The 26696-nt window shown below is 43.5% G+C and overlaps 3 protein-coding genes across 4 annotated transcripts; all 3 read right to left on the bottom strand.

The window, feature by feature from the left end:
* Window positions 1-1350: 1350 nt before the first annotated feature.
* On the bottom strand, window positions 1351-9015 carry smad4b (SMAD family member 4b). 2 transcript variants are annotated; one of them, XM_076270222.1, is made up of 12 exons: window positions 8799-9015; window positions 7623-8043; window positions 7286-7460; window positions 7153-7182; window positions 6711-6929; window positions 6026-6151; window positions 5401-5508; window positions 5255-5305; window positions 4981-5164; window positions 4224-4392; window positions 3514-3652; window positions 1351-3238 (listed from the first exon to the last, which is right to left on the bottom strand). In XM_076270222.1, the coding sequence occupies exons 2-12, from the start codon at window positions 7860-7862 to the stop codon at window positions 3027-3029; spliced, it is 1653 nt and encodes a 550-aa protein (XP_076126337.1). In that variant the 5' UTR covers window positions 7863-8043; window positions 8799-9015; the 3' UTR covers window positions 1351-3026. The 2 variants fall into 2 exon arrangements, with proteins under 2 accessions (XP_076126337.1, XP_076126338.1); XM_076270223.1 differs by lacking the exon at window positions 6026-6151.
* A 276-nt stretch (window positions 9016-9291) lies between these two features.
* On the bottom strand, window positions 9292-11413 carry elac1 (elaC ribonuclease Z 1). The gene is made up of 3 exons (XM_076270225.1): window positions 11170-11413; window positions 10525-10995; window positions 9292-10061 (listed from the first exon to the last, which is right to left on the bottom strand). The coding sequence occupies exons 1-3, from the start codon at window positions 11324-11326 to the stop codon at window positions 9583-9585; spliced, it is 1107 nt and encodes a 368-aa protein (XP_076126340.1). The 5' UTR covers window positions 11327-11413; the 3' UTR covers window positions 9292-9582.
* A 322-nt stretch (window positions 11414-11735) lies between these two features.
* me2 (malic enzyme 2, NAD(+)-dependent, mitochondrial) lies at window positions 11736-25274 on the bottom strand. Its single transcript, XM_076270221.1, has 15 exons — window positions 25145-25274; window positions 22075-22215; window positions 20002-20135; window positions 19638-19787; window positions 19294-19369; window positions 19023-19184; window positions 18209-18422; window positions 17956-18053; window positions 17652-17765; window positions 17181-17292; window positions 15404-15546; window positions 14948-15050; window positions 13981-14051; window positions 13772-13870; window positions 11736-13645 (listed from the first exon to the last, which is right to left on the bottom strand). The coding sequence occupies exons 2-15, from the start codon at window positions 22180-22182 to the stop codon at window positions 13487-13489; spliced, it is 1743 nt and encodes a 580-aa protein (XP_076126336.1). The 5' UTR covers window positions 22183-22215; window positions 25145-25274; the 3' UTR covers window positions 11736-13486.
* Window positions 25275-26696: the final 1422 nt, after the last annotated feature.

Here is a 26696-nt window from a genome sequence, read left to right as displayed (position 1 = left end):
GGTACACGTTGTCCACTGACAACACGGCACAACAGCCCACACAATTCTTCCTCCGACCACTACTGCAAACCCAGTGTTTTAGAGCCGCAGACAAAGGCCACGTACTTGACGAGTCCTGGTCAAACGGATGGAGAACACATTGGTCCATAACCTCTCAAGATTACTCTTGACATTTTTTGCATTGTTTTTTTAAATGTAGATTGGTTAAAATTGTACAGAACTTTATTTTTTATTTCTTCTAGAAGTTACATTTCATATGCCTATAAATAAATATATATATATTACAATTTTAAAGATAAGGTTATATATTTTTTTCTATAGTATGAGCAAAATCTCTCGGTGAGCTGCAGTGCACTGTTGATTGTCAGTGCCCTCCGCTTGTAGTGCAGTTTAACAGTATTGAAAATAAGATTAACTAGACTTTTTGGCAAGGAGGAATGTGCACATAAGCATGTTTTCATAACATACCACATTGTACACTGCAACTAAAAGGCCAAGGATCTAACATGTAAGATGCATATGTCTGTACGTCACCAAACTATAAATGAAATGATATATATATATATATATATATGTGCAGATATTGTTTATCGGTACAGTGTGTACATATTGGCTCACTGCACCAACAGTAAGTATTTGCTAATTTTACTACCTTCATTATGTGTATGTAGGGACACATTAGGGCATATATGTTCTACAAAATAAGGTTAAATGCAAATTATATTTTATGATTAATGGCCTTCATGTGTCATGTGGCCAAAGCACTGATACTATATATTTGCTGTAAAGAGAATTAAGAGTTTTATTTTCTGATATTAAAAGTTACTTAATAAAGGCAGTTTCATTCTAAAAAAAGCCTGTTTTTCCTGTTTGTTTTGTGTGTAAGTGATGCTTAATTTCTCCTTATCCTTGACCTCCCCTCCCCCACTGGGAAATGGGTTAAATGTGACGCTGCTACGCAGCAGAAGAAAGCCTACTACAAAGTGCTGTGCTTCTCATTGAGTTGTGCTTGCATCCTTTTGGGCTTCAGATTATGTTGACAGATATGAATAGGTTCATTTGTGGTATATTATTATATTATTATATAGATTTACGATGAATTAATCTGCTGTTTCAAAAGTCAATATTACTGACACAAGGTTAACGTCAACCTATTTCAACCAAGTATGAATAGAATTGTATGGTGAATATTTAACAAAAGAAATTATCATTGTTGGAAGTGCATAGACCTTGTGGTCTCTAGTGTATGCTAGTAGGTGGGAATGCCTGCACCTATTTAACTTAGTGTCTGCATCACAGTTTGTCACCCTTTGTATGTATGTTCACTTCACAAAGACTTGACCAAATATGTAAGAAATAACTTTTTATTGCCCTCTAACTGTTCAGTGTTTATGGCAGAACTAAAAAAAAGAATTCTGTCAGAGCAATTTGCTTAATGCAATAATACCATACTATCACTTGACATGATCAGTAATATGCCTCATACAGGTTAATTTAAACATATTTAATATTGCTATTTGCTAATTATATTATACAATATAGAATGCAACTAGATCTGCTGAAATGGAAAAATCCATAAAAGTGTAAGTAAAACTCTTTTAAAGCTGCTTTTAAAGTAAGAAATGAAAATGGCAAGAATTCACACAAAGTAATATCCACTTTAACAGGCCTTTTAGAAAAAGAAACCTACACGGTAAAACGACAGCTTTGTAGTATGGCTCTAGGACACTTCATGAAAGATGTTTATTTATTTTGGAGGGCAATCCAGACATCAGTAAACTGAATGGTCGGGCAGAGAACCAAAAAAGAAAACAAAATGAAATGGAGAGATGCTGATGTACAGCGTCAGTATTTGGGCAAAGTCAAGGTGGCAGTTCACCTGCTGGGCTCATCCTTCTGTGGATCTTTTGAATAAGGTGTAAGCCTTTAGCTTAGCAATTAGGTGTTCTTAACTGGAGTCAAGATTCACACCAATGATTTGAAGAGCATTCCAAACAGTTAATTATCTGTTCATGGCAAGCCACTGTAGTCAGTAGGACATTCTAGGACAAGAACCAATAATAATCGTTTTTGCCACTCGCATGCAAAATTTCACATGCATTAAAAAAATAAAATAACTACAGTGAGTGTGGTTAGCTACTTGGAAAAAAAAAAAACATATACATATATTTATATAGCTTAGTGCAAAATGTCAAACTCAGTTTATCTTGATGTACTATGCCACTTAAACAAAAAAAAGGATAAACATTAAAAAATTTAAAAAAAGGATAAAATCTTTCTAGTGTGGGTACTGGATCTTAATCTATGCGACACAATTATCATTCAATCCATAGCGCTTTCCTCTGGGATATGGAATTAACATTATTATATATCAAAAGGTGCTAAAATACATTATCACAATTACTTTGTAAAATATGCACAAGATGGAAAAAGTCAAACACCCACACACATTTGTATAAATATACTTGCCCCATCTTCTCGTTCAACCAAATCACCTGCATTATCAGTGGAGGAGATGAATTGGGATGAGCGGAAATTAAACCATCTCCTCTCACCAAATGTTCTGCCACACATGCAACTCTAATCCCAGGGTAACAGCCTAGAATCCTGACCTATCGAGGAGGACAGGGGTGAAGGAAAATAAACAAAACCTCCCCTTAATTATCTCCTACCCTCACTACCCCTATGTTCTCTTTGTTGCTGTGGCAGTCTCATAGACTCCTTTTAGGGAGAAGCTGTGAGGTAACGGATACATAGAAGAAAAAAAAACTACCAGTGAAGTCAAAAAAAAAAAAAAGAAAAAGTGATCTTTGCATTCCTGGTGACAGAACAGAACTCCGAAACTCATACAGAAGCCGTTGTCTCCTGTCAGGGGCATTGGGATGAGTGGGGATTCTCCCTGGGCTTCCCCATTTGCCAGGAGGCATCACAGTGAAGACGAGGAGGGCGGGAGAGTCTCAGGTCTCTCTCGTTCGTTTGTTTGTTTGTTTGTGAGTGTTTTGTTTGTAGCTGTTTGGAGAAACAGGTTAGTCGAGGGGCTGTGGGTCAGCGATGGGCATGGTGTGGAGCACCTCGTCCAGCAGTTGCAGGGCGCGGTGCAGGTGGATCTCGATCCAGCAGGGCGTCTCTTTGATGCTCTGGCGCGGGTAGTCAGGGCCCCAGCCCTTCACAAAGCTCATGCGCAGGATGCACAGGCGCCGCAGGTCGTCCACACCAATGCCTGCCGCTGCAGACAGACCTGTGCAGGAGTCGGAGAGAGCAGGGCTTATGTTGCAGTCAACCGTTTTAGCTGTAACGTAACCCTATTCTATAGCTGCATCCTCATGTAAAAGACAAACTTGAATATTACAAACCACATAACAATAAGACACAACATTTAGGAGGTCCTTTCCCATTTCCAGTTGACCAGTGCCCCACTGGTATTGACTATAATCCCTTAGTGAAACCTCCCAGTGTTCGTTCACTACACTGAGCCTATGTGAAGCCTGAACTGGAAGAAAGAGAGGGACTCACTGATGGCCGGCGCGATTCCTCCCACTGACCCTGGCCCTGGGATGTTCCCCGCCACCGCTGCCGCCTGGGCCGCGGCCGCCGCTTGTGCCGTAGCCGCCTGCTGCTGCATCTGCCGGTGGCACTGACGCAGGTCAAACACCTGGAAACACAAACACACACACACACACACACGAATAGAAATTCCATTTGTTGTAGTGTTCCTTGATCTCTACAAGGCAAGGAGCAAACAGCCAGGTCATGGGTGCAGCACACATACACATATGGATGGACGTCTACCACTGTGGATGACTTTATGAAGAAATGTAAATACACAGTCTGAGACCGTCTGAGAAAAGGCCGTTTTAGAATGAGGAGCTGAGAAGCACGATGTCCCAATTGCTCATTTCGTAGAACATGCCAGTGGCAATTTCATTCCGCTGCCAGAGAGTGACAAGTTCTGACAATAAAAGCCTGCCAGCGCACTGTAGGGACCAAGAGTCAGAATGTTTCCAGGGGTTTTGTTTCAACCAGCTAGACCAGAATACAGGAGCCGGCTGGTGCTGCTAATTGGAAATGAGGAGTCAGATGGTGCATGGGTGGTACTAAAATCATGGAACCATATCAGTGCTGTGGGCTTACACTCTCCCACATTCGCTACACTTGGGCTTTGGATTAAATTACTTTCAATCAATATGCATTGGCTGTGTGGACGTGCAGAGAGCCAGCGGTACCTTAATGTAGGCACTGGGATAGATCTTGTGCACGGCGTCCCCCGGGGCCCGGCCGGCCTCGCGGTCCAGGTAGTAGCTCTGGACAAACACGGCGTGGTCACTCAGGCAGCGCACCCACAGGTCGCCCTCCCCTTTGCACTCCAGCTGGACACCTTTCCCAATGTGTAGTCTGGAAAAAGCATGGACACATTCAACGGGCATCAGGTTTCATACTATTTCTGAGCATCTAGAACTGGGGAGGGGGTTCAATGTTTCTCGTCCAGACGCTTAAATTCAATGGTTTCCCTAAGGAGCGGTGTGACTGACCGTTGCAACACTCCTCGTTTTTTTTTGAAGCGAGGTGCAAGCAGGAAAAAAAGTGAGGCTTCTAAAAAAGTTACACATTTTTTTTCCAACAATGGGTCGTTGCTTAGCTACCTGCCTTAGCCAAGTCAATGAGCTAGCAATTTAGCTAAACAAAACATAGCAACATCCTAGCAACAACATGTACACAATCAATTTCTCCTTTGCATGTTTTTAACACTCACTACTTGAAAAAAGTGTGTCACTGTGAATGTAAAGTAATGTAATAGTAAAGGTATGCGATCTTGAGCTTAGTTTGGGATAGTATTATTATTAGAGTTTGAAAGCCTTTTGTGTGGTGCATTCTTATTCATGAGGCTCACAAACATTTTACACACATTTACTAAGAGGAAGCATCACTTTCCAGTATTAAAAGATGGCGCAGAGGACATCAGAACACTACATGGGGCTTTACCTGGCTCTCTCAATGGCCTCTGTGCGGTGGACGTTGCTCAGCTGGCCCAGGCAGAAGCGATCTCCCCCGGACGGGTCCACATACCCATCCACTGTCACAATGGGGCAGCTAGAAGGCACCTTGAACGTCTCGCCCACCTGCACGTCCATCTCGAAGTAGGCAATAGAGCACCAGTAATCCGGCGCTGGGGGGTGAAGAGCAAAATCGTTTTATTCATTTGAAATTTGTGAATTAGTGAATGTCAAACAGGTCAATATTGTGATCGCTGTCCTACCAGGGTGGTTTGAAATTGGAGGCTGGAACGCAAGTTCACTGTGTTCTGGCCCTGAACAAAAAAAAGAAAAAAACATTGGACACCTGCTACGTGCCATTACGCTCACTCATAAAACAGTGCAAACCTGTTGTGCTGTGGATGCTTACAGTAGTGTCCAGGATGGGGCATCGGGGGGTGATGCTGTAGGTGTCCGTTCTGATGGTGAGGCATGTTGGGGGTAAAGCTGCTGGTTCTTGCCCAGTTGGAGGTAGCATCTACACAAGGGTGAAGTGTGGATAGACGTTTACAAAGATTTACATTCAAAACCCACAAAAAAGACAAATAGTCCCCTCAACCCAACTTCACACCACTAAACATGTTTTAAAAAGGGGGAAAAAAAGACCATGAGGAGGAGACCATGCAGGAGGCATGAGGAGCATGGAGGCATGGAGGATGAGAGACTAGTCAGCACCAACCAATGGAAAAGAGCAGGTGTATCTTTTTGACAGGATGCTCTAGTGCAGTGGTCCTCAAACAACAACCACCCCCAAAGGGATTATATAATGGTTCACAAACGGAATTAAACATGTTCTGACCCTGTGGTGCCACTAATTGACAGGGAACAGAAAAGCGTCAAAGACCACTGCCCTAGGATGATGTTGAAAAGCTTTCCATCCCCCCTCAAGAGAAACGTGGTGGAGGGGGTGGTTACGGGCCCCCGTGTGTGGACAGAGAGACAGGTTGGGGGTTTTCGGGAGGGTAGGGCAGGGGTGGGGTTGGGTGGGGCCTTACTGTGGTGGAAAGTGGCCGGCGTGGCGGGGGAGAAGCCGTTCTGCTGGGCTCCTCGTGCCGTCCGGGCGGCGGCCGTCGGCAGCAGCCCCTCCCCGCGGCAGCCTGGCAACAGGCTACTGGACTGGGCTGGGGAAGAGAAGCGGCAGGAGGATTGGTGCGGGGCACACACACACACACACACACACACACACACACACACACACACACACACACAGGAACAGTCGGGAAAACAACACAACACACAGGCGCGCACCACCACACGACCAGGCCAGGCCGGACCACGCCAGACCAGGCAGTCGAGAGCTTTCAACCCGGCCAAAATGGACTGCTTCCAGAAAGCTTTTCAAAATCACTCCTAAAATGGACACTAGCTGTGATGGATGATGGGAATGAGCTGAAAATCTCCATCAGTAGAGAAAGACAATGGCAAAACTACATGGATTACTGAATTCCTAAAAGACAGGGTACCAACATACTATAATCTAGTACACACAAGTACACAGACACTAACAAAATGATGACTAAGGCATACTGCAAAGTGACAAGCAATGGTGTCATAACACTGGCGAGACCACCAGTCTTGTTGGTGAATGGGGAGATATGAGGACAAGGAGGGAAGAAGAGGGAAATAATGGAGGAAAAAAGGAGGCAGCCGTTATGAACGGGAACCCTGGTTGCGTCTCACTTGATCCGACGGCGATGCCCGGGAAGGCAGATGTGGAGGCCGAGCTGCCTGCGTCCGAGGGGGGCAGGAGGGCAGGGCTGCTGAAGGACTCGGAGGGGCCCGCACGGGTGGAGGGGGGGTGCTGGATGGTCTGTATCGAGTGACCCCCCTCGATGCTGGGCAGGGAAGACGGGCCGTCGTACTCGTACTCATCTTTCACCATTAAACCAGAGCTGGGCCCTGAGGGAGAGAAAGAGCGTCAGGAGCAGCAGTCATGTAGAAGTCATACAGCAGCCGATGTAATATTACCACATGAGTTTACTAATACAGCATCTGCATTAAGGTGAAAGACACAAAATCACTCACAAATAAAGTTTCAGAAAGTACAGAACTGAACAACCATTACTAGACTACAATTTGAAATTGACTGTTGATTAAATCATATGATTGGCTAACCACTTACCAGAGCTGGTTAGTGTTAATCCTGACAGATCTGCAAATGATATGAAGACATATTGTGAGTAGTAGATCAGCTGTAGACTTCACAGAGTTTGTACTTGATGCACTGGAAAAACAGAAACAAGTGTTTCTCTCACCAATGCCTGGGGACACCACCCTTTCATAGTGATAGGGGTTGACGCAGACGCTGTCACACTTGAGATCAAATGCGTACTGGCAGTACTTCACATGCTTGAGCTCGTTTTTGTGCAAGTCGGGCCATCTCCATAACCGTGCGTAGATCACATGGGGGAAACCTTTGCGCCCAGCCACCTGCGATAAGACAATTGAAATCAGGGTCTGACAAAGAAATGACTAAGGTATACATGAACCCAGAAGCACAGACTGCAAAGTGCATCCAACAATCTGCACAGAAACAGATAGTTGAATGTCTTGCTCTAAAAGCCTTTTTGAGCTATTTGTGTTCATCCCTACCTGTAGTCGACCATCCAGAGTGCGCTGAATTGTCACACACTTGCTAGGGTGAGCTCCATTTGTGGTTATAGCAGTGATTAAAGAGTCCAGTTCATCCTTCTTTTCTTTCAGTTTCTTTACCAGGCTTTCAATAGCTCGTTTGGAGAAGCTTTCGCTTTCGCCACCCTGCCGATGGCACATCAAGCTGTGCACAATGCTAAGGCAGGCATCGTTACTGGTCGGTGTGTTTGTAATTGACATCCTGGATGTTTGTTGTTTACTCGGATCACACAACAGAATCGCAAAAAAAGTTTCCAATGTATCAATTCATCACACTTGTTGCTCTTTCCAGTGGAGTATCACAGCACGCCAAAAGACTTTAGTCCCTGTTGAGCAGGTGTAGGTATTAAGAGTCTACTGGACTTCAACATCTGACCGCCAGCTGTGAGGGTAAGAGCATGTAGGCAATTTCATTAGGTAAAGTGGGAGTAGGTGATGAAGCAATGAACATGTTACAACTTAAAGGTAAGGGTTGTCACGGAGGTCCATGGTGACACTGGAAAGCAGGCCTAGTTGGGAAACCCTTGTTTCCATTCGGAACACATTGAACGCAACACCTCTCGTGACTGTAAATAGCTAGCTACCTAGCATAGCTTCCGCGAAGTAGCTTGATAATGGGCATTTAACCATAATGAATTGCTTTAGCATGCTATCTAGCCAGTTGTGTACATTTTAAAGAGCAGCGTGTATATTGTAGTTAAGATGAAAATAACCCATGTTAAATCATATCCTCTCCATCGTAAATATTGTATTGGCTTCTAAAGGCAATATTCAACGTTTAATTTGCTGCGCAACAGCAATCACATAATTTCCTAAATACTAGCGTTGCGTGACGTTAGCTCAGGTCAGCTAACATCAGCTGGCTAGGTTGCAGCCAGACAAGAACTGTTACTGGCAAAAATAAATCGACCATAAATATCTGTCTAACTTGACAGCGCAAAGCGCAACTCAGTTCAATATTAAGTTAAATTCTTGCGTATTTATATGTATCTGTGTGTATGCCTGTTTGTATACTTCAATCCATGGCCTATAACAGCAAACCTGAGCATCAAGCTAATGTTAGCTTGCTAACTACGACGTCCCTTTCCAGAATGAATAGCTAACGTTAGCCGTGAGCTAGTCAACAATAAATCTTACCGTTCCGATGGTTAATGCATTTCTCTCGGTATGCACGTTTGCAGACTATTTTATTTGCGTATCATACAACAAACGAATCGGCACATGCCACTCGGAAAGGCTTAATTCCGAAATTAAAACTTGATTGCAAGCCTGGTAGCCCGCTAAACATCAGCTGAGATTCATGTAGCGACGCCCACGCACGCTCCTCACAGCGACTGGACTGCTCCGAGTTCAATAAACATGGCGATATGCGCATGAGTAGGCTAGTAACCCCCTGACGACATTGACAGTCGGGAACATCACATCAAAGCAGTAGGCTAAGGCTTATTAATCACTCGGTTAAAACATCATTATGTGTTTTATACGGCGATAAAAATCGGCTGAATGTTTTCCCCATTTAATTAAAATAACATGGTAAAACTGTTTCCTTTAGCTACAGCACTACCTTTGATTTCATATAGAAATGTGAAACCTAAAACAGATGAGATTTTTTTTTAGAGAAACACGAAAATACAAAAATTATTCATCTTTATTGTGACCCAGCATACAATTGCAGAAGTTATACAGGGGACCCAACTGTGTACAACAAGTGCACACAGGTTTCAGTTTGGTCAGAGCACCTGTGCACCAGTTATATTATTGATGGACATCTCATGTCCACTACTGATGTGTAGTCATTTTATTTAAAATAAAATCTGCAGTCAAACTTTTCTGTGGCAAAGTAATTAATGATCCATGACTGTCAGATAATTTATAAGATAAAAGCACATCAGTGGCAAGGTTTTTGTGACCTATTCTCAGGTCAGTTTGATCTTTTGATCGATATGGGCAAAGTGAGGAAGTCCTCAGCCAGCAAAACCTCTGTGGAAGTGCCTTTCAATGCATCTTCAGCCTGCCTTTGGAGCTCTAGGACATCATCCTCTTCACTGTCCTTTTGCAGACTAACAGGCTTGTATCTCTGGCTAAAGTGATAGAGCACCAGACGGCGCACTTCACAGGAACGAGCAACGGCTGCTGCCATGCTTGGCGTGCTGTGCCCGTGCTCAACAGCTCGTTCCTGGAAGCCATCGGCCAGGGTCGCCTCATGGACGAGAATGTCTGCTCCACGACATGCTTTCAGCCCGCCTTCCCCGAGCAGTGAGCTACAGTCACCAAAAATGCACACTTTTCGGCCAGGAATGGCTGGCTCCAGGACTTCGCTTGGTTTCACTACCTGTCCGTTTTCCAGAGTAATGGTCTCCCCATTTTTGAGCTGCCCATACAGTGGTCCTGGTTTCAGTCCTGTTTTGAGAGAGAGCATGAGAGAGTGAGTGAGTGAGAGTGTGTGTGTGTGTGTCTATGTGTATGTGCATGTGTATGTGTATGTGTGAGTGAGTGAGTGAGTGAGTGAGTGAGTGGGCGCAAGCAGAAGTGTTGTCGACATGTTGCTGATAAGTGATAATGTGCATTAGCTGAAATGATACAACAGTTTTGACAGTGACAGATGGTGGTCAAAAAACTTGATGGAGATCCAGATATGTTTTAAATGCAGGGTAAATATTAAATTGAAGAAATTATTTGGCCCCCAATGTAATGGCATACAAGTTTAGGCGTTCTGACCTTGTGTTCCCCTGCACTTTTCATAGCCACACCAAGTTTTGTAAATCTTAACATTTTCAAACACTGTATTGCATCCCATTTAACGCCATAGTTGCCTACTTCCCTATGGCATGCAGGACATGCAAGACAAAAATGGAAGACATACCTAATTCTTTTAATAAGTGGGTGTTAAGACGTCCAGGACGATCATGCTCCTGTACACAGAACCCAAAGGATGGTATCCGGTGAAAGAGCCTAAAAGCCTTTACTGTGAAATGTTTCTCTTCGAAAAGCAAGTAGCAGTCACTCTCTCCTTCCAAACAGATGGTGCGCCCTGGCCGCTCTTGAGGATGAAGACTTTCACTGCTCTGTGTCACTGTGGGACTTAGCAGGCCCTCTGGGGGGCACTGGTCCCCGGTGGGCTCAAGCTCGTGGACAGCATAAGGGAAAACGAGCTGAGAGCCTGATAGCTCCAAGGCAACACGTAGGAAATGCCTGAGACCAACTGGGCCATATATGTCCACACAGTGTGGGGGTTGCGTGGGACTGTAGTTGAGGCTCACAGTGCACAGCAACCCTGGTAAGCCAAAGAGGTGATCTCCATGTAAATGAGAAATGAATATTTTGTTGATTTTACCTGTGTAAAGAGAACACAACTGTGGAATCGTTTACAAACACACATGGAAAGAACAAACGCATCAAAATACCTAAATGCATTTTATTCAAGGAACTTTCATGTCCAATGTTTCATCTGCTGAGAACAATTTGCGATCTGGTAGGAATTAAGAACCTGCTGACTTATTCTGTTTACCAGCCTTAAGTTGACTCTTCATCAGCTGTGTCTGTGTACCCTCTCCACAGTCGAAGAGCCAACACTCTCCCTCGGTACGAAGAACCACTGCTGAGGCACCGCGATGTGGAGACGGGTATGCTGATCCCGTCCCGAGGAACGTCAGGTCCATAGACATAATAAAAGTTTAAAAACACGAAGGGCAATTTTCGATTCTGAGCGTCACTGAAAACATGTTTGCTTCAGCTTCCTGCCAAGCACAACACGTTGTTGCGTTGAAGGAGCGACGTCATCGCTGATTGGATGATAGGCAAGAAGTCTTTGTATCAATCAGAAGGTTTTATTGGTCGTTTCTTGTCACATGATGTAAGGGTGCGTTCAAGAGTACAAAAGCAGGGCGACGTTTCAAGATATGTTTTAAAAGTTTTAAGAAATGGCAAGGAAGGACTGTTACATAAAACAGTATTTATATATATAAAAAAATCTCTCAAATGAGAGATTTTTTTTTAATTAGTAGGTATTGTCCTAAACATTTATCAAACAGTAGGCAAAATTACACAATGAACACAAGAGGCATGGCGAAACAGTTGAAAACTAAAATCTCATTTATTCTGTTCGAGCACACACAAGGAGCTGGTCCAGTGTATGTGCTGTTTTGTGCGTTCATACGCTAAGGCAACATTGCATAGCGAAAATAAACCATTAAACCCCAAACCCCAACACTGCACATATGCAAACCACTATATATCAGAAATTATACCAAAAACATGGAGGTCCACAAGCAAACAAATACCTGGGCACTTACAGTGTTCTGGTGAGGCAAAGAGCTTTTACTAGATGAACCAGCATGACAAACACTACACATTCACGTTAACAACATAAAGACACAACTGGGTAAAACCACTAACACTTCACATCTCACGTTGTTACACTGGGTGAGTGGTATTGATAAGTAAAGGAATTCCCAGTGGAATCCTGGTTTGTCATCTAGACAGGGAAAAGGAAAGAGGTGGTTCAATTACCAGACTGAAATAAACCCATTGTTCAGTCTAGTGACTCACTTATAGTCCACCTCAATGTCAAATGTGAAATGCATTCATGAACAAGTGATGAACCAAAAATGACTACATGGGCATAACATGTAGGTTATGATATGACATCAATAATAATCGTGTTAAGTGCTTCTTCAATTGAAGTGATCTTAAAATCAGTTTCAGACCTTGCAGCAGTGTAATAATTTAAAAAAGAATGACAAGAACTGCGCTGAAATCTTTGGCTCGGTAACGGAATGGTTGATGAGCAAGACGTCTCTCGAAATCTACACAGGCACTTCAGAGAGGGTCAGCCAGGGAAAAATGCATTCCATGCTGTACCATCATCTGTTCCCTGACCTTTTTAAGAATGTGAAGTGTCTATGCTAGTGATCTAGGCATTACATAAGATATCATTTAGCCAATGGTGTATTGCAAATTATGCAAGAAATGTGCCAATGCCCATGCTGACATCTATTTGATATGTGTAACTGTGGCATATATGCAACATTGTATAAGGGCATATTTCTCTGTCCTGCCCAGAAAAACAGTGAGTACGGGTACTTGAAGGAAACAGGTCCAGACATCTCATTCTACCTTTGACTGCAATTCTGTCTTCAAAGCTGATGAGGGTTATTTGTATGTATTTCCATCAGGACACAACAGAGGACATTACAACATTGCATTGGACACTAGAGTTCTTGAAAATATATTTGTAATGACAATCCACAGCTCTCTCAAAAGTTTAATGAGACTAAAGATCATTCTTAAAGTCCACTGCACAATACTGGTCTTTTTGATGTTCATTGTCTCCTGAAGAATCAAATCTGAATCCATAATCTTTCCTGCTTTGTTACAACATGTAATGCAATACATTGAAATGGGGACTGAATGAAGACAAATTAACTAAGAAATACAAGAATTAAACCCCGTTTCAAATACATTTTAGAACTGATCTCATATGTGGGGAGTGTGTATGCTTGGCTTAAAGTGTAATAAACTGATATAAAAACTGAAAATAAGAAGCCTCATGTGCCCAAGGTAAAGGGAATACATTAGGATATGACAAATCAGAGCATAGAAAAGTGAGACGAGTAGTTAGGGGTAAAACCACTGACCATGGAGTGTGTGCCATTTTCACTGGCTTTTCCATTTCATGTTTGATGGCCTGAGTCTACTGAGGTGATGGTGACCCTACAAATCCACTGCTGTCTTAGTCACGCTTCCTTTCTCTAGCACCTTCCCTAACCCGTCTGTCTGTCCGCCACACCATAACCTGTCCCAAGTGCTCCGTCCCCATCGGTCCTCTACTTTAAGGGCTTGTGGGACACCCCAGGCCAGTTGTAGATATCCGGGAGGAAAGAGTCGTAGTCGGTGTTCCAAAGAGTTGACCGCACAAACTTCTCCTTATCAAGAGGCTCTGGGTAGCGGAAGGCCATTCCCTTTGCATACACATACTCCACCACCTAAAGGGGGAGAGATTGAGATTGAGTATGACTTGGTATCAAATATCAATATGTTATAGGCATATTTCCTGAGTGTCTAGTGAAAGTCCAGGCTGACTAATGTACTAATGTGCAACACTCACTCACCTTGATTGCCATGTGGACAGACACCTCTCTGATGTTGGACAGAGGTGGGTACAGCCTTCCCTGGTTCATCTCGTTTGCGGTCACCTGGTCGGCCAGGGTCTGTTCATATGAGCAGTGCAATAAGTGTGGTGCATTTCCCCAGGGCAGCGGCCATAATGAGGATAGGGTGGCATGCTAGAAGTCTGTGATTCTGTGAGAGTACTGCTTACCTTAGCTGCCTCCAGGAACACTGTGTCACTGATGTGCCTCACTCCACTGAGGATCACAGCCAAAGCCACTCCTTCAAAATAAACACGGAGAGCACACGGACATGAGACCTGGACATTAATAAATATCTAAGAGACGTAGTCATTCATTCGAAAGCCATTAGAAGTGTTTCTCCGAAATCCATGACCCCAGTCAGGGAAAGTTTTGGAAGGAAGTTCCACACAGAGACTCCTGTGTCTCTGGGTTTGACCTGCCCTATAAATGTGTTGTGTATAAATGAAGCTGCAACTGTAGAGGGCCTACCGTAGCTTGTTTATTGTCAATGGTAAATTTCCACAACACTAAACAAGAGAGTAGTGTACTAGCAGCCCGAAGGAATTTGAAGAAAAAAATATGTGCTTACAGGTTACAGCCCAGTGCCTAAAATGTAGCGAGTTGCTATTTAATAGAAATGGCGCCTTCTTCCTGTGGCCGTTTTGATGACAGCGCTTAGTTTCATAGGGTCTACTGACAAATTCCTCTTCCCTTGTTTCATTTCCATCTTTTAAGTCCTCAATTATGACTAACTTTGCTGAGGAGTCTGAAGCAATGAATAACTGACGGAAAAGATCCATGAGATTAAACAACTCAATGCAAGTTTCTTCATTAACAGCTTGGATCTCTAAGCTCTTACATGTATCCATGAGAATCAACAATCCCCACAGGTATTGAGTGGATTATTTGCACAAGTCTGTGTGTTCTTCAAGTGTACGGATGAGGAGCTGGGTCAAGAATGAAGCTTGCACTGACTGGACAATAGCTAGGATTTCATCCACTCATTTGCATATTTCAGGCGCATTCATGAAATTCAGCTAAAGAAAAGGCGAATTGCATTGTGCATTTCCACTGATTGCATTCAAATAAACCCGTTGTTATCAACTTCAGTGGCATTATACCCTAGTTGGTGCATGTGGCTGCAGGGGGCCTCACCTGGGAATATGTAAGCATTGTTCCCCTGGCCAGGAGTCAGTACACGGCCATCTGGCAATGTGACCGGGTCAAAGGGGCTACCGCTAGCGAATAGGCATCTTCCCTGAGAACACACAGGAGAGAAAAAACCAAAGCGTCAGGGAAAAGCACATGTGAAACCGCAAAGAGAAACTGCATAAAGAAAAGTACTGCCTGTCAAGCGAGAGAAAAGAAGAATGCACAAACAAAAGGAAATCAATTTCCTTTCAATGTCAGCTTGAATTAGAGTCACATTTTCTACAGCATAATAAGTATGTTATATAATATAGAGGTAATGATTTTATAATTATCTTCAAAACAATAATTTTCTATATTAATGTGTCAAGTGTCACAGTAATACAGAGTCAGTTTTGACATGTGTGGCATCTCTAGACATGCCGAATGTCTGTGTGCGCGTGCACATGCGTGTGTGTGTACCTCTGTGAGTGTATAGGCATCCTCTGCTGTACACTCTGCTTTGTTAGTGGGGTTGCTCAGAGCGAAGATGATTGGCCGTTCATTCAGGGAGCCCATCGCTTTGATGACATCATGTGTAAAGAGTCGCCCTGCCCCCGACACGCCTGTGAAAAGAACAGCGTATTACAACAGACCTGTTTTTCACAATGCAAAGACAGGGAGACATATTTCATCTAAACCATTGGTTCTCAAAGTGGGGTCCGCAGCACATTGTCAGGGGGTCCCTGACAAAGTTTGCTACAAAATATGAAATTGTCTTATATGGCGAAAAATGCTACATTTGCTACGCCATAAATACAGGCGCATCTCAGAAAATTAGTGGATCGATCGTGGAATTTTTTTTTTTTTTTTTTTCATAATTTATTTCAAAAAGCTCAATTGCATATTCAATTAAACTTTCATATAATATATATTCATTACATATAGTAAATATGTCAAGCCTCTTTTTGTTTTAATCTTGATTATTCTAATCTTGATGATTACTATATTATCAGTTTTTTTATTGTAATTATTTTGAGATGCTGGAATTTTGATTACCAGGAGCTGTAAACTGTAATGTTGACATGAGAAGAGCTCTAATCAGCTAATTAAGTCAAAACTCTGGCAATGGTTTCCTGAGCCTTTAATCTCCCAATCTGGGCAGGGCAATGACATTTCGATGATATTCTAATTTTCTGAGATGCACCTGTATGTTATATGAAATAATATATAATGACACTTTTTTATGACATTAGGCTACATGACACATGGGTGCCTTCATTCCAGCCAGAGTGAACCCACTCTATGTGATGGCACTGATCCTTGAGGCAAGATAGACATGCTGCTGTTATCAAAACTGTTGGTTCAACCTCTTTTTTTATGCAACTTAAGACTTACTGGACTCTCTTATGCAAAAGTATTCCCAGAGAAGATTACACTTAAAGCTGCTATGTGTGACGTTAGCAGTCTTAGATGACTCTGGCCAAACCCTTCCTTTAATTTGAGTTATTTTGTGTGTGCACAGCATAAAACCACCCATCACTTCCACATTAACCAAAACCAGTAGTAGTCCAGTAAGCAGGGATCCCGATTAATGGGACAAACACCAAGCCGACGTTGGTGGTTACTAATTATAGAGCCTGGGACAGTTCCAGACATAAGGTTTTTTTCAGTTTCATGTTTCAGGATTCCAACAGTACCACACAGGGCAGCTTTAAGTAGGTGAGAAACACACAGATGTTTGAGGGAAATAAGCAGGAGTATTCATAGTTTAGGACCTTATCTGATAGCGAAAACACTTAATGCTATAATAAGATCAGGTTTATCAGTTGTATCTGATCAGATACTGAAAGCAATGGCCATGGCTTTCATACATTTCCCCTACCAAGGACAAAACATAGCAGAACACTCCACTGCTGACACTGCTCTTCAGTAGTTGTATTCTGAGCACCCGGCCTGAATACAGCTCTTTCAACTGCATACACAAACATGTGTGTTCTTAAGGCATTTCCGGTGACACAGAAAACAGCATTGAGCTATGGGTAACTTTGGGACAAACAAAAATGTAAAAAAACAAGTTTTAAAGTTGACATTTTGTAGAGCATTACGCTGAGGTCCAAGTGGATTTTAATTTCAAAGTATCTGCGTTGGTTTTGCCCGTTTCAACCAGAAGCCCTCTAGGAACAGATTGAAAGGTTGAAAGGGTCTATTGGAAATTGAGCTAATGACACTATGCAAACAGAACAGAACTGCTTCTTACCAATGATGGCTGTGGGCTTAATAACATTGACTGCATCCAAGAAGCTCTTGACCTCTCCAGGACTGGAGTGTACAAACGCCTCCTGGTTACTGTCTGTGCCCTCTGGTCTGCCCTGTGAACACATACAGACATATTAAGGCCAAGGCCCTACGCTTTCTAAGGCAACCTAGTTTCTATGTGCATGACTCATTTACCCTTCCCATGTGACGTGCACCACACATTTTAAAGAGACAAAAAAGGGGGCGAGGAGAATTTCCTCTAAAATACAGAAGTATTCCAGTTATCGAGTAGAAAATGTTATTTTAATTTCCTTCACATTGTTTTTCTATGTAAATAACTGCATGTAACCATACTGCTCCTCAGAAGTTCAAGTGTACTTTATGCGGGGATGTTCAGAAATGGCATCAGATCCCGCAACAGTATTTATTAGGCCTCCTTGATTGACCAAATAGAAATCCAGTGCAAACTGACCTGCACCAGTAGGCCGTGTTTGTCAAACAACCAGATCCTCTTCCTAGCCTCCGCCTGAGGCATGCCAGCCTCCGTCATCGCCATGGTGATAAGGTTGGCAATGCCCACGGCTGCCTAAGTGAAAGAAATAACATAAAATCACGTCCTGGTTTATTCATTTTTGTTTGGCTTTTTTAGATTACATGCATTTCAACTTGGCTGATCTACATTAATTAAGCCATTGAAAACGAAAAAAACAAACAAATCTTGATCTTGTTCTTTATGTATTTTTTAAAAAAATCTGAATCTGAATCTTTATCTTTACCTCTCCAGCTCCCAGGAATAACACATTGTGCTCAGTGATGGGCTTCCCAATAGCCTTTTGAGCAGCCAACAGCCCAGCAAGAGCAACTGATGCAGTGCCTGAAACAAAGAACCATTAGTTACGGCATACAGTGGAAAGTAAGGTCACATTCTCAAAATACTACACATTGCTACTCAGAAGATTAACAAGTATTCTTTAAAAACACACAATGTAGATTCTGCAATGTCCAATTGCCAAATATGCTGTGACTAACCTTGGATATCATCATTGAAGGTGCAGTACTTCTCCCTGTATTTCTTCAGGAAGCGGAATGCATTATGGTTGCCGAAGTCCTCAAACTGAATCAGGGTGTCCTGGCCATATTTCTCCACGATCGCCTCCATAAACTCATCAATGAGGTCATCGTAGAGCTGGGAGCGATCTCGCTTCTGGTACAGGCCCATGTAGAAGGGGTCTTTCAGCAGAGTCTGCAAGGGGAGAGAGAGAGAGGAGTCTTGAAGAAAGCCTGAAGGTGCAAGACTTGTATCCTCTTTTCAGTCCTGAACCAGTGATCTTCACCTCACAACAAAGACTTGCTGGGTTACTTTTTTTGCCATTTTACGATAATAAAGGGGAAAAAGGAGTAGAAAGGGTCCTTCAGCAGAGTCTGTGACTGTGATCGGAGTAATCACACCATCACTCAAGAGTCTGTGAGTGTGAGAGGAGTAATCTCACCAACACTCAAGAGTCTGTGAGTGCGAGAGGAGCAATCACACCAGCACTCATAGCCTTACCCCCTCTTTGGCCTTTCTGCTTCACCAGAAAGCACTAGGTTCACGACAGGGTGTGAGTTTTAGAGTTTGCATGCTCATCTGCGGCAGTGCTGAGAAAATTGTCGGAGGTGAACAAAAAAAAAAAAAAAACACAGCAGTCCACCGATTAAAATAGCTCTTTTTAAAGGGTGAGGGGGTATCTGCTAAAACAGCTATGCTAAAGCCTCCCCCAGGGCAGTAGCGGTTAGCGCAACAACAAAAGACATTCATTAGCGGCAGCGGCGGTGTGCTAACGCTCCAGCCATGCCCACTGACCTCATTGTCTGTTCCCACATCGATGCACACGGGAAGGCATTTCTCCGGCCTGATTCCACCGCACGCCGTGTAGAGGCACAGCTTCCCGACCGGGATGCCCATCCCGTACACTCCCAAGTCGCCCAAGCCCAGGATGCGCTCGCCGTCCGTCACCACCACAGCCTGGGAACGCAACACGTGCAGGTGAGGAACAGAGCAGCCGTGTGGCGAATTGGAGCCATTTGTGGAAAGCTGAGTCAAATGCAACAAGCTGAGAGCCACACGCACATACCGCTACGTCAGTCTCAGGCCAGTTATCCAGGATGGAGCGCACGTGACCTCGGTCCATGATGGATATGAAGAGACCTCTACAGAAAACAATGGCGAGGCTTGAACTATTCACTTCAAAATCCTAGCTCCATCTCTATATCAATCTGAATCACATTGCTTTCACTTGCACCCTTGCAGCCATCTTAGGGTACTTTTATGAGGTAGTAGAAAGACAGACAAGACGTCCATATCTCCTTGGATTCAATTCCTTGAGCATGTACTTTAGGAGCGCAAGTGTGAGCAATGCAATTCGGCTCCTAGTGTTGTGGAACTAATATATCTGCAGGTGGTCAGTGGTGAACTTACTTTGGCCTCCTGAAAATGTGTCCATACTGTGTGCAGGCCAGTCCCACTGTTGGCGTGTAGACGATGGGCATGAGGTCCTCGATGTCGTCCATCAGCAGCCGGTAGAAGAGGCGCTCGTTACGCTCCTGGACTCCCATCAGGTAGATGTACCTGAACACAGACGAGTTGCATGAACACGACCTACCAAACGCTACACAGAGAAAAAGGTATCTATGCAAAAACATAGCCTAAAGTCATGTGGAACAGCGAGTTCACCGATAAATCACGTCTAGACAACTCATGTAGGCATTGCAAGCATTTCACATCACAATGAGCCAACTTGCGTCTACAGGAAACTGCAAGTTCATGACGTGGCAAGTCTCACTTCTGCAATGGGTCAGACATTTTCGACAGATTCTTCTGGAAGCGTGTGGCCTGGATGTCCTGGGTCTCGATTTTGGGCGGAAGAAGGCCCTGGATCCCAAGAATCTGACGCTCCTGCAGCGAAAAGGCCATTCCCTGGAAGGAGGACAATGAAAAAGGATGATGATGACAGAGAGAGAGAGAGAGGGAGAGAAAGAAAGAGAGATGACTTGATGAGTGTTGTGCTATTTATGCTACAATAACAGAAGCAGACAGGTGCTAGAAGCTGGCACTAAAACACTGGCTTGGTATGACAGCTCTATCATGGGTTTTGTGACAACACAGCAAGCCTCCACTGTGACATGGGCCTTATTATGTGATAAGAACGTGGCCCACTGGTTAGCACTCTGGACTTGTAACCGGAGGGTTGCCGGTTCGAGCCCCGACCAGTGCCCTTGAGCAAGGCACCTAACCCCTCACTGCTCCCCGAGCGCCGCCGTTGAAGCAGGCAGCTCACTGCGCCGGGATTAGTGTGTGCTTCACCTCACTGTGTGCTGTTTGTGTTTCACTAATTCACCGATTGGGTTAAATGCAGAGACCAAATTTTCCCTCACGGGATCAAAAAAGTATATATACTTATACTTATACTTAAGAACGCAGAAGAAATGGCTTTGTGAGCTCTTCATGCACTAATGCAACACTGGTGCAATACGCTAATAACTGGCAGAAAGAGACACCATAACCAAAACAAAACCATGCAACTGAACTGAGTAAACAGCACAGAGGAACTATTTCAGCAGTTGCTTTCATAAATATTTAATGTTAGCTAGCTCAGTAGTAGCCTGTAACAACAACTGGCACTCTGTGAATGCGGTCTGGCATGCATCCTAACAGGCATGCACTGGTTAATTTAGCACAGGTTAATTTGGAAACCACTGGATCAGCCTTTACACAAGCTTTACACAATTTCTAATATGGGATTGACATGCTTCCAACTTCCCCACTAATGGGACATTATATACACTTTCCCAAACCCTGTTGCCAGTAGGGACATAATGTGTTGGCCCTTGTTGAAAAAATGTACACATTCTTCTTGATCCGACTTCAATTCTTCAAGGTTTGCCAATACTGTTTGTATCACTTTGCCTAGCTCTAGCAGTGCTGCCGATGTTGTTATTATGCCTACATTTTCTAAATGCATCACTTCAATGTCATCACACTTAGCCACAATGGCATCACTACTGGTCACTAATTGTTCTGCCCTTCAGAGTGGCTGATTCATTTTGCATTATGGTTTCCAGTCTGAGATGATAGCAATAGGCTACTCTAAGTCATTACCACTGCACGTCTTAAAGTGAAACTGGCGGAAACCTTTGAGGAATTGTAGACCGAGTAGAGGAAGAGGAAGATGTCGGGAAGATGATGTGTGTGTGTGTGTGTGTGTGTGTGTGTGTGTGTGTGTGTGTGTGTGTGTGTGTGTGTGTGTGTGTGTGTGTGTGTAAGGGGCAGCTGGCCATGAAACCAATAAGGGGAGTCCTCAGAGAGACACCCCTCAGCTGTCCACATGCACTATCAGATGTTCTGGGGCCGCAGTGGTGACCTGAGTGAGTGTTTGAGTGTTTAGGGAAAGTCAAGCCGGAGCAGGCAACATATGGAAACCATAGCGCCTGGTGTTTATCAGGGACTGCACAATACTGAGCGGGGGAGTTGGGCTCTCCACCAATCAGAGTTGGGGATACCTCATTGCAATGCATGCACCCATTTTGTGTCGAGTCACGCTTGTAATGCACTCCAGGCTCAAACATTTAGGATGTGTCTAGTGGTACGGACTGTACTTTAGGAATCATTAACCATTTCTTATCCATTCTGATTTAATTTCACCTATGTTTGACCTAAGATAGCTGCTATACAGTACTGTAACTAGCTCCCAAGCTATTGCATTTACTGTGTGTGGTTACACTGCAACAGATTCATAAATCGTACGGTTCAACAGTTGTGCAACAGCCTAATCCACTATTTTGGCGCATTAAAACAACAAGCAAAAATCAACTCTGTTTCTTTGTTGCTATCCTCATAAAGTGTGAAGAAGACCTACCTTATTGGTGCGGGGGTTCAGCATGAGGGGCTTGCCCTTCTCCTTGGTGTGGACCCATCGGCTGGCGGCAACGCATGGGCGCACAGTGGACCTCAACCTGGACAGCATGACTGCTGGATGGATGACTGTGGTAGTGGTTCTCTGAGGGAAGAGAGGTCACTGAGGTCAAGGCAGAACGACTCAGTACTCACTCATGCATACAGTAGAGACTAGTGACTGGTCTCAGTGACGTTGCATGAGTGAACACTTTGAAGCATCATTGCTTTCTTCCTTTCCTGAGTTTAACAAAGGCAGGGAAAACACCACCATCTCCATACACATGTGACATGTGAGCATTCTCTCACGCACACACGCACGCACGCACACACACACACACACACACAGAATAGTCATGACTTTGGTTCAGCTCTAGCCTACAGGGCCAGTGGCAAGCTCACAGTCATCAGTATTCACACCATTGCCACACACACACTTTGCTTATTGCATTTGCTGAATTATGAGGCTGCCCTTCCCCCGTCCCCCTCAGAGGAACACACTGCGGAGGAAGATATGCAGGAGGCCAGTGATGACGACAGCAGACCCCTCCCCCGCGTCTTGACCTTATACAATGTTCTCACTGCACATGGAGAGAGAAGCCCATCTAGGACAGACACACTGGTCGCTGACAGCAGGTCTCCACACTCCACAAGAGATTACGCCCACTGATAAGAACAGACAGATTGTAATCTGGGTTGAGAAGTAATTTACAGCTGAATCTGACGCAAGGGGGGCGGGGGGGGGGGGGTGTTTTCTAGTGACTGTCTTAATCTTCTTTGGAAACCAACTTAAAGGATGTTTAGTATTGGAGTTTTACCATGAGACCTCAAATGCCACACAAATGCTCGGATTCCCCTTATGTGAAAGTGGGCCTAGTTAGTCTTTGGGTGCAAATAAAGAACAACTGTGAGAAAAAATACACTCTCAAGCAACTTACTTTAACTTAATTTACTGGAAGCAAATCAGCACTTTTTTTGGTACAAGTTCTTATACATGTTTCTTGTGTGGTTTCATCATCTGTAATTTAATACCACATTGAAGCAGTCTTTAGTTACTGTTGTGATCACATGAGGGTCCGATTATTTATTCAGTTGATAAGAGACGTTTTTTTCAGCTGCTGCCAAATGCCAACTATCCAGAGTAGCACATTGGATAACAACAGGGAGGAACAGGAAGCCCATTGAGGTTACTCTGGAGAATAATTGTCTAAAACATTGCTTCAGCAAAGCACAACTGAAACCAGAAACCTTCAGGACTGCTCCAAGTCCAAGTCTAATCCACTAACCACTGTGAATGCCGACCAGACACATCACAGTGAGCTGCCCTGACTGTTTTGAAGCCTTGTATATTTCATCACAAAGGATTAAGCAAAGGTCTGAAACCTGGAAGGAGGTGGTGACATTTCACATTCACTCTAATAAGGTCATCTGGGGTCAGCCTTAGTTGCCTTGTTCCCTTGAAAGCAAGTACATGATACAACGTTGACACTCCAGATAGACTAAGTCTGGACTAGCTGTAACATTATAGACAGTCTACGCAAGGTGCTGGCATACAGGCGGTGTAGACTCACAACCACGGTGTCATCCAATCTCCTATCAAATGGGTGCCACACTTAGATGTAAAGGTAAAGTGAGGATAGTTTCCAGACAGCAATACTAAGCAGGAAGTTAACTTAATTGCCCATAAAAGCAGCTCAAATGATCAAATCACACAGTAGGCCAGCACATTGGTAACCAATTTGATATTAACTTGACAGTAATTCACATTCAGCAGTTTCCCCTGTGCTGTGTGTGCTGGAATGTAACATCCACATGAGTAACAAGGGGTATATCACAAAAATAAGCAGTTTGAAATTCCACATCAACTGCTGAAAACTGCTCTCAAATGTGGAGAGTTTGGAATTTAATGAACGGTCTAGACTCTTGAGCGTTGCAGGATGACTAACAATGCCTCTACAAACACAGACCACTCCTGTTCTCATACCACACTGTACCTGAAGCGATCCACTCCCTTTTACTTCATACAGAGATTAAGTTATGTTTTTTATTACTGCCAACCTGTCTAGGAGACAAAGTGCACATTCAGTGACATCTGTCTGCACACTGACAATGGTTTTACGATGTATAAAGTGATAGAGGGAGTGATGCATCCCCTTAGTATCTCTTACATTAGTTCTTCAATGTTCAGTAAGAACAGCAGCAATTATTTCAGTTGTATTCAATATTTGTTGAATGTTGACACTCTCTAAGGCCAAGGTAATGTGTGTTAGCCAAATAATAAACCTTTACAACAGTGATTTCCTTACTCAGGCCGAAGTAACAGTTTGAAACACCCTAAAATGCCTCACAAACAGTCTATTCCTGAGCCACAGTAACCCTCACCCTAGCCTGACATTTAGCTCGCCATTTAACAGCTGGCAGATGCCTATTTTAGGAAAGTGCCCAAAACAATCAGACACCGTGAGATTTTGAAGTCACAAAGGAAAGGAAAGGTTTCCAGGAAAACTTCAGTTGGAGTAACCTCCAGTAAACATCCAATTACAATTCATTAACAGCTGCACGTTATTCTTAGACTAACTAAAGCCTTGCAAATGAATGAGAATGTGGCGATTAACCATTAACGTTAACTTTAACTTAGCCTTCATGAAGGAAGATGACAGGAAGCGATTTCAAATCGCTGTCAAAATGTCATGCGCTTTGGGTGGGAGGAAAATGACTCAATAGTGAATAGCCATGATAGCGCTCAAACCTGTGACGCTGTGATGAAAAGGACACAGGGATGGAAAACAAAGGAAGACGCGAGAGGACAAACGAGCTGTCGATTCACTAGACTACGTTTATCTCACTAAAACCCCTGCTAAACAGTTAGCCGGTCTGCTAACTTGACGTCTGCTTTTGTATCGCTAGCGAGCTTTGCTTTGCCACCACCTAACATAACGTTGGTTAGCAAGCTACGCAGCTCGCTACAGACGTTATAAGCAAACTGAATATTTAATCTAAAATTCTCTTCCTGTGATTCATTAATTTGTACTCACCTTTAAATGAGGATATATCTTTATTTATTTTCCCTTCACTCGCGGCTTGAGGACATGGTATTCAAGCTGCCGACAACCTACAGCCCTTCCAGCCAGTAGGAGAAGAGGCTGTCAGAGACTGGTGATCACGAATGAATACTACACCAGGCGGCACAGCAAAGGCTTCTGTTAGAGAGAGCCCGAAGGTTTGGCCAATCGGAAGAGCGCATTCTGAATCTGAAACTGTACAGAGCCCCCTACTAATAAATGATCTGCCGTGGTGAAGCCATTCTCCGAATGAGAATACAGTGGCAAAGTCACGTACGTAGTCCTTGATACAATTATTATCCTTTTTACACATCGTTTAACTGCATCTTTTTTAATTAGTTTCAAAGTCGAATTAGCCCTAACCTAAGACAAGCCCATGCTTTATCACCAAACGCATAGTACAGTCGCATAAAACATCAAGGACTTGTGATTGATTGCCAGTTTCTTTAAATTATCTTAATAAAAAAAATAAAAAAAACTGAAGAAAATCATGGGCTGCTGTTGAGTTGTATTTACTAGGTTGACTCCATAGATGGTGCTGTTTAGCTACATTGAGCATTGTGTGTAGCCTACTGTAATCTGTCAACAGAGGTGAAACTTTGTGAAACCAGTAGGCTACAGCATTGTATCATTCATGTACAACACCACCATTCAAAAGTTAGAATAATCATTCGTTTCAGCATTCAAAATTTGTAGGACTCCATCTTAACTGCTTTCCCCCCAAGTAGGTTGGGATCTGTTCGAGCTATTGACAATGAAACTCGCTCCAGTTGAGTGTCTATAGGGCAGTGGTTCTTAAACTGGGGGTCGCCAAAAATATTGGAGGGGTCGCAAAATGATTTGCACTCTGGATTAAAGACATTTTTCTAAAGGTTTTTAGTCAAAGGCTGCCATTGCCGTAATGCCTTTGGTGTTGATATGGTGTGATATGGTGTTGATATGTTCTGCCTCTGCTTCCAAAGCCCATCTCACAACATTTCGAAACCAAATTCCGCCGGTTAGAGAGAAGGGGTCTCGCGAGACTTGGCCCATGTTTTTGGGGGGCTGCCAGACAAAACGTTTAAGAACCACTGATACATGGCTTGTGAAGTAAAACTGAATTACATTCTGCACATCCTTACCTGCAGCGCTGTCAGAAAAGCAAGCCCTGCCCCTTACTTTTATCCTGAGATGGTGCATGCAAGGACTCCTCCAGTAGGCTATATTTTCATGATATATTGCAAAGTTTGTTCTCTGTGATCTTAACACTTACAACTCAGATCATTTTTTAAATAATTTCCCCGCCCATTTGTCTTGGCATTTCATTGGCCAGTCGAGGATATGCATAGAAAGTCAGCATTCCAGTGCCTCTTTACTGTTTAAGTGAAGACTGCTGTTTTCTGGGTCCTATAATAAAGCTGCCAGCTGCCAGGATGTGTCTGTTCCTCAAACTAGATTCTGATGTTCTTATCCACCTGCAATTAGGAGCTACTGCTTTTTTCTGAATCCTCAATAGGACGTGTTTGCACTACCTGCGAAAAGTGTG

The sequence above is a fragment of the Alosa pseudoharengus genome, unplaced genomic scaffold (genome assembly GCF_046254945.1).
Source record: "Alosa pseudoharengus isolate Yale_2024_CS ecotype anadromous, Long Island Sound unplaced genomic scaffold, YU_APseudo_1.1 YU_APseudo_1.1_scf_6, whole genome shotgun sequence".
In the NCBI taxonomy this organism is placed as follows: domain Eukaryota; kingdom Metazoa; phylum Chordata; class Actinopteri; order Clupeiformes; family Clupeidae; genus Alosa; species Alosa pseudoharengus.
This window is presented reverse-complemented; position numbering and strand designations above follow the sequence as displayed.

Coding starts and splice junctions, on each gene's coding strand:
- smad4b (XM_076270222.1), bottom strand. CDS start 7,862: ATGTCAATTACAAACACACCGACCAGTAACGATGCCTGCCTTAGCATT. Junction 7,461..7,622: donor CTCTGGATGGTCGACTACAG/GTAGGGATGAAC, acceptor GTCTTATCGCAG/GTGGCTGGGCGCAAAGGTTT. Junction 5,306..5,400: donor GCCCCATCCTGGACACTACT/GTAAGCATCCAC, acceptor TTTTTTGTTCAG/GGCCAGAACACAGTGAACTT.
- elac1 (XM_076270225.1), bottom strand. CDS start 11,326: ATGTCTATGGACCTGACGTTCCTCGGGACGGGATCAGCATACCCGTCT. Junction 10,996..11,169: donor GAAGAGTCAACTTAAGGCTG/GTAAACAGAATA, acceptor CTCTTTACACAG/GTAAAATCAACAAAATATTC. Junction 10,062..10,524: donor CCACTTATTAAAAGAATTAG/GTATGTCTTCCA, acceptor CTCTCAAAACAG/GACTGAAACCAGGACCACTG.
- me2 (XM_076270221.1), bottom strand. CDS start 22,182: ATGCTGTCCAGGTTGAGGTCCACTGTGCGCCCATGCGTTGCCGCCAGC. Junction 17,766..17,955: donor TATTCCTGGGAGCTGGAGAG/GTAAAGATAAAG, acceptor TCTTTCACTTAG/GCAGCCGTGGGCATTGCCAA. Junction 13,871..13,980: donor TGTTCCTGGAGGCAGCTAAG/GTAAGCAGTACT, acceptor TCATATGAACAG/ACCCTGGCCGACCAGGTGAC.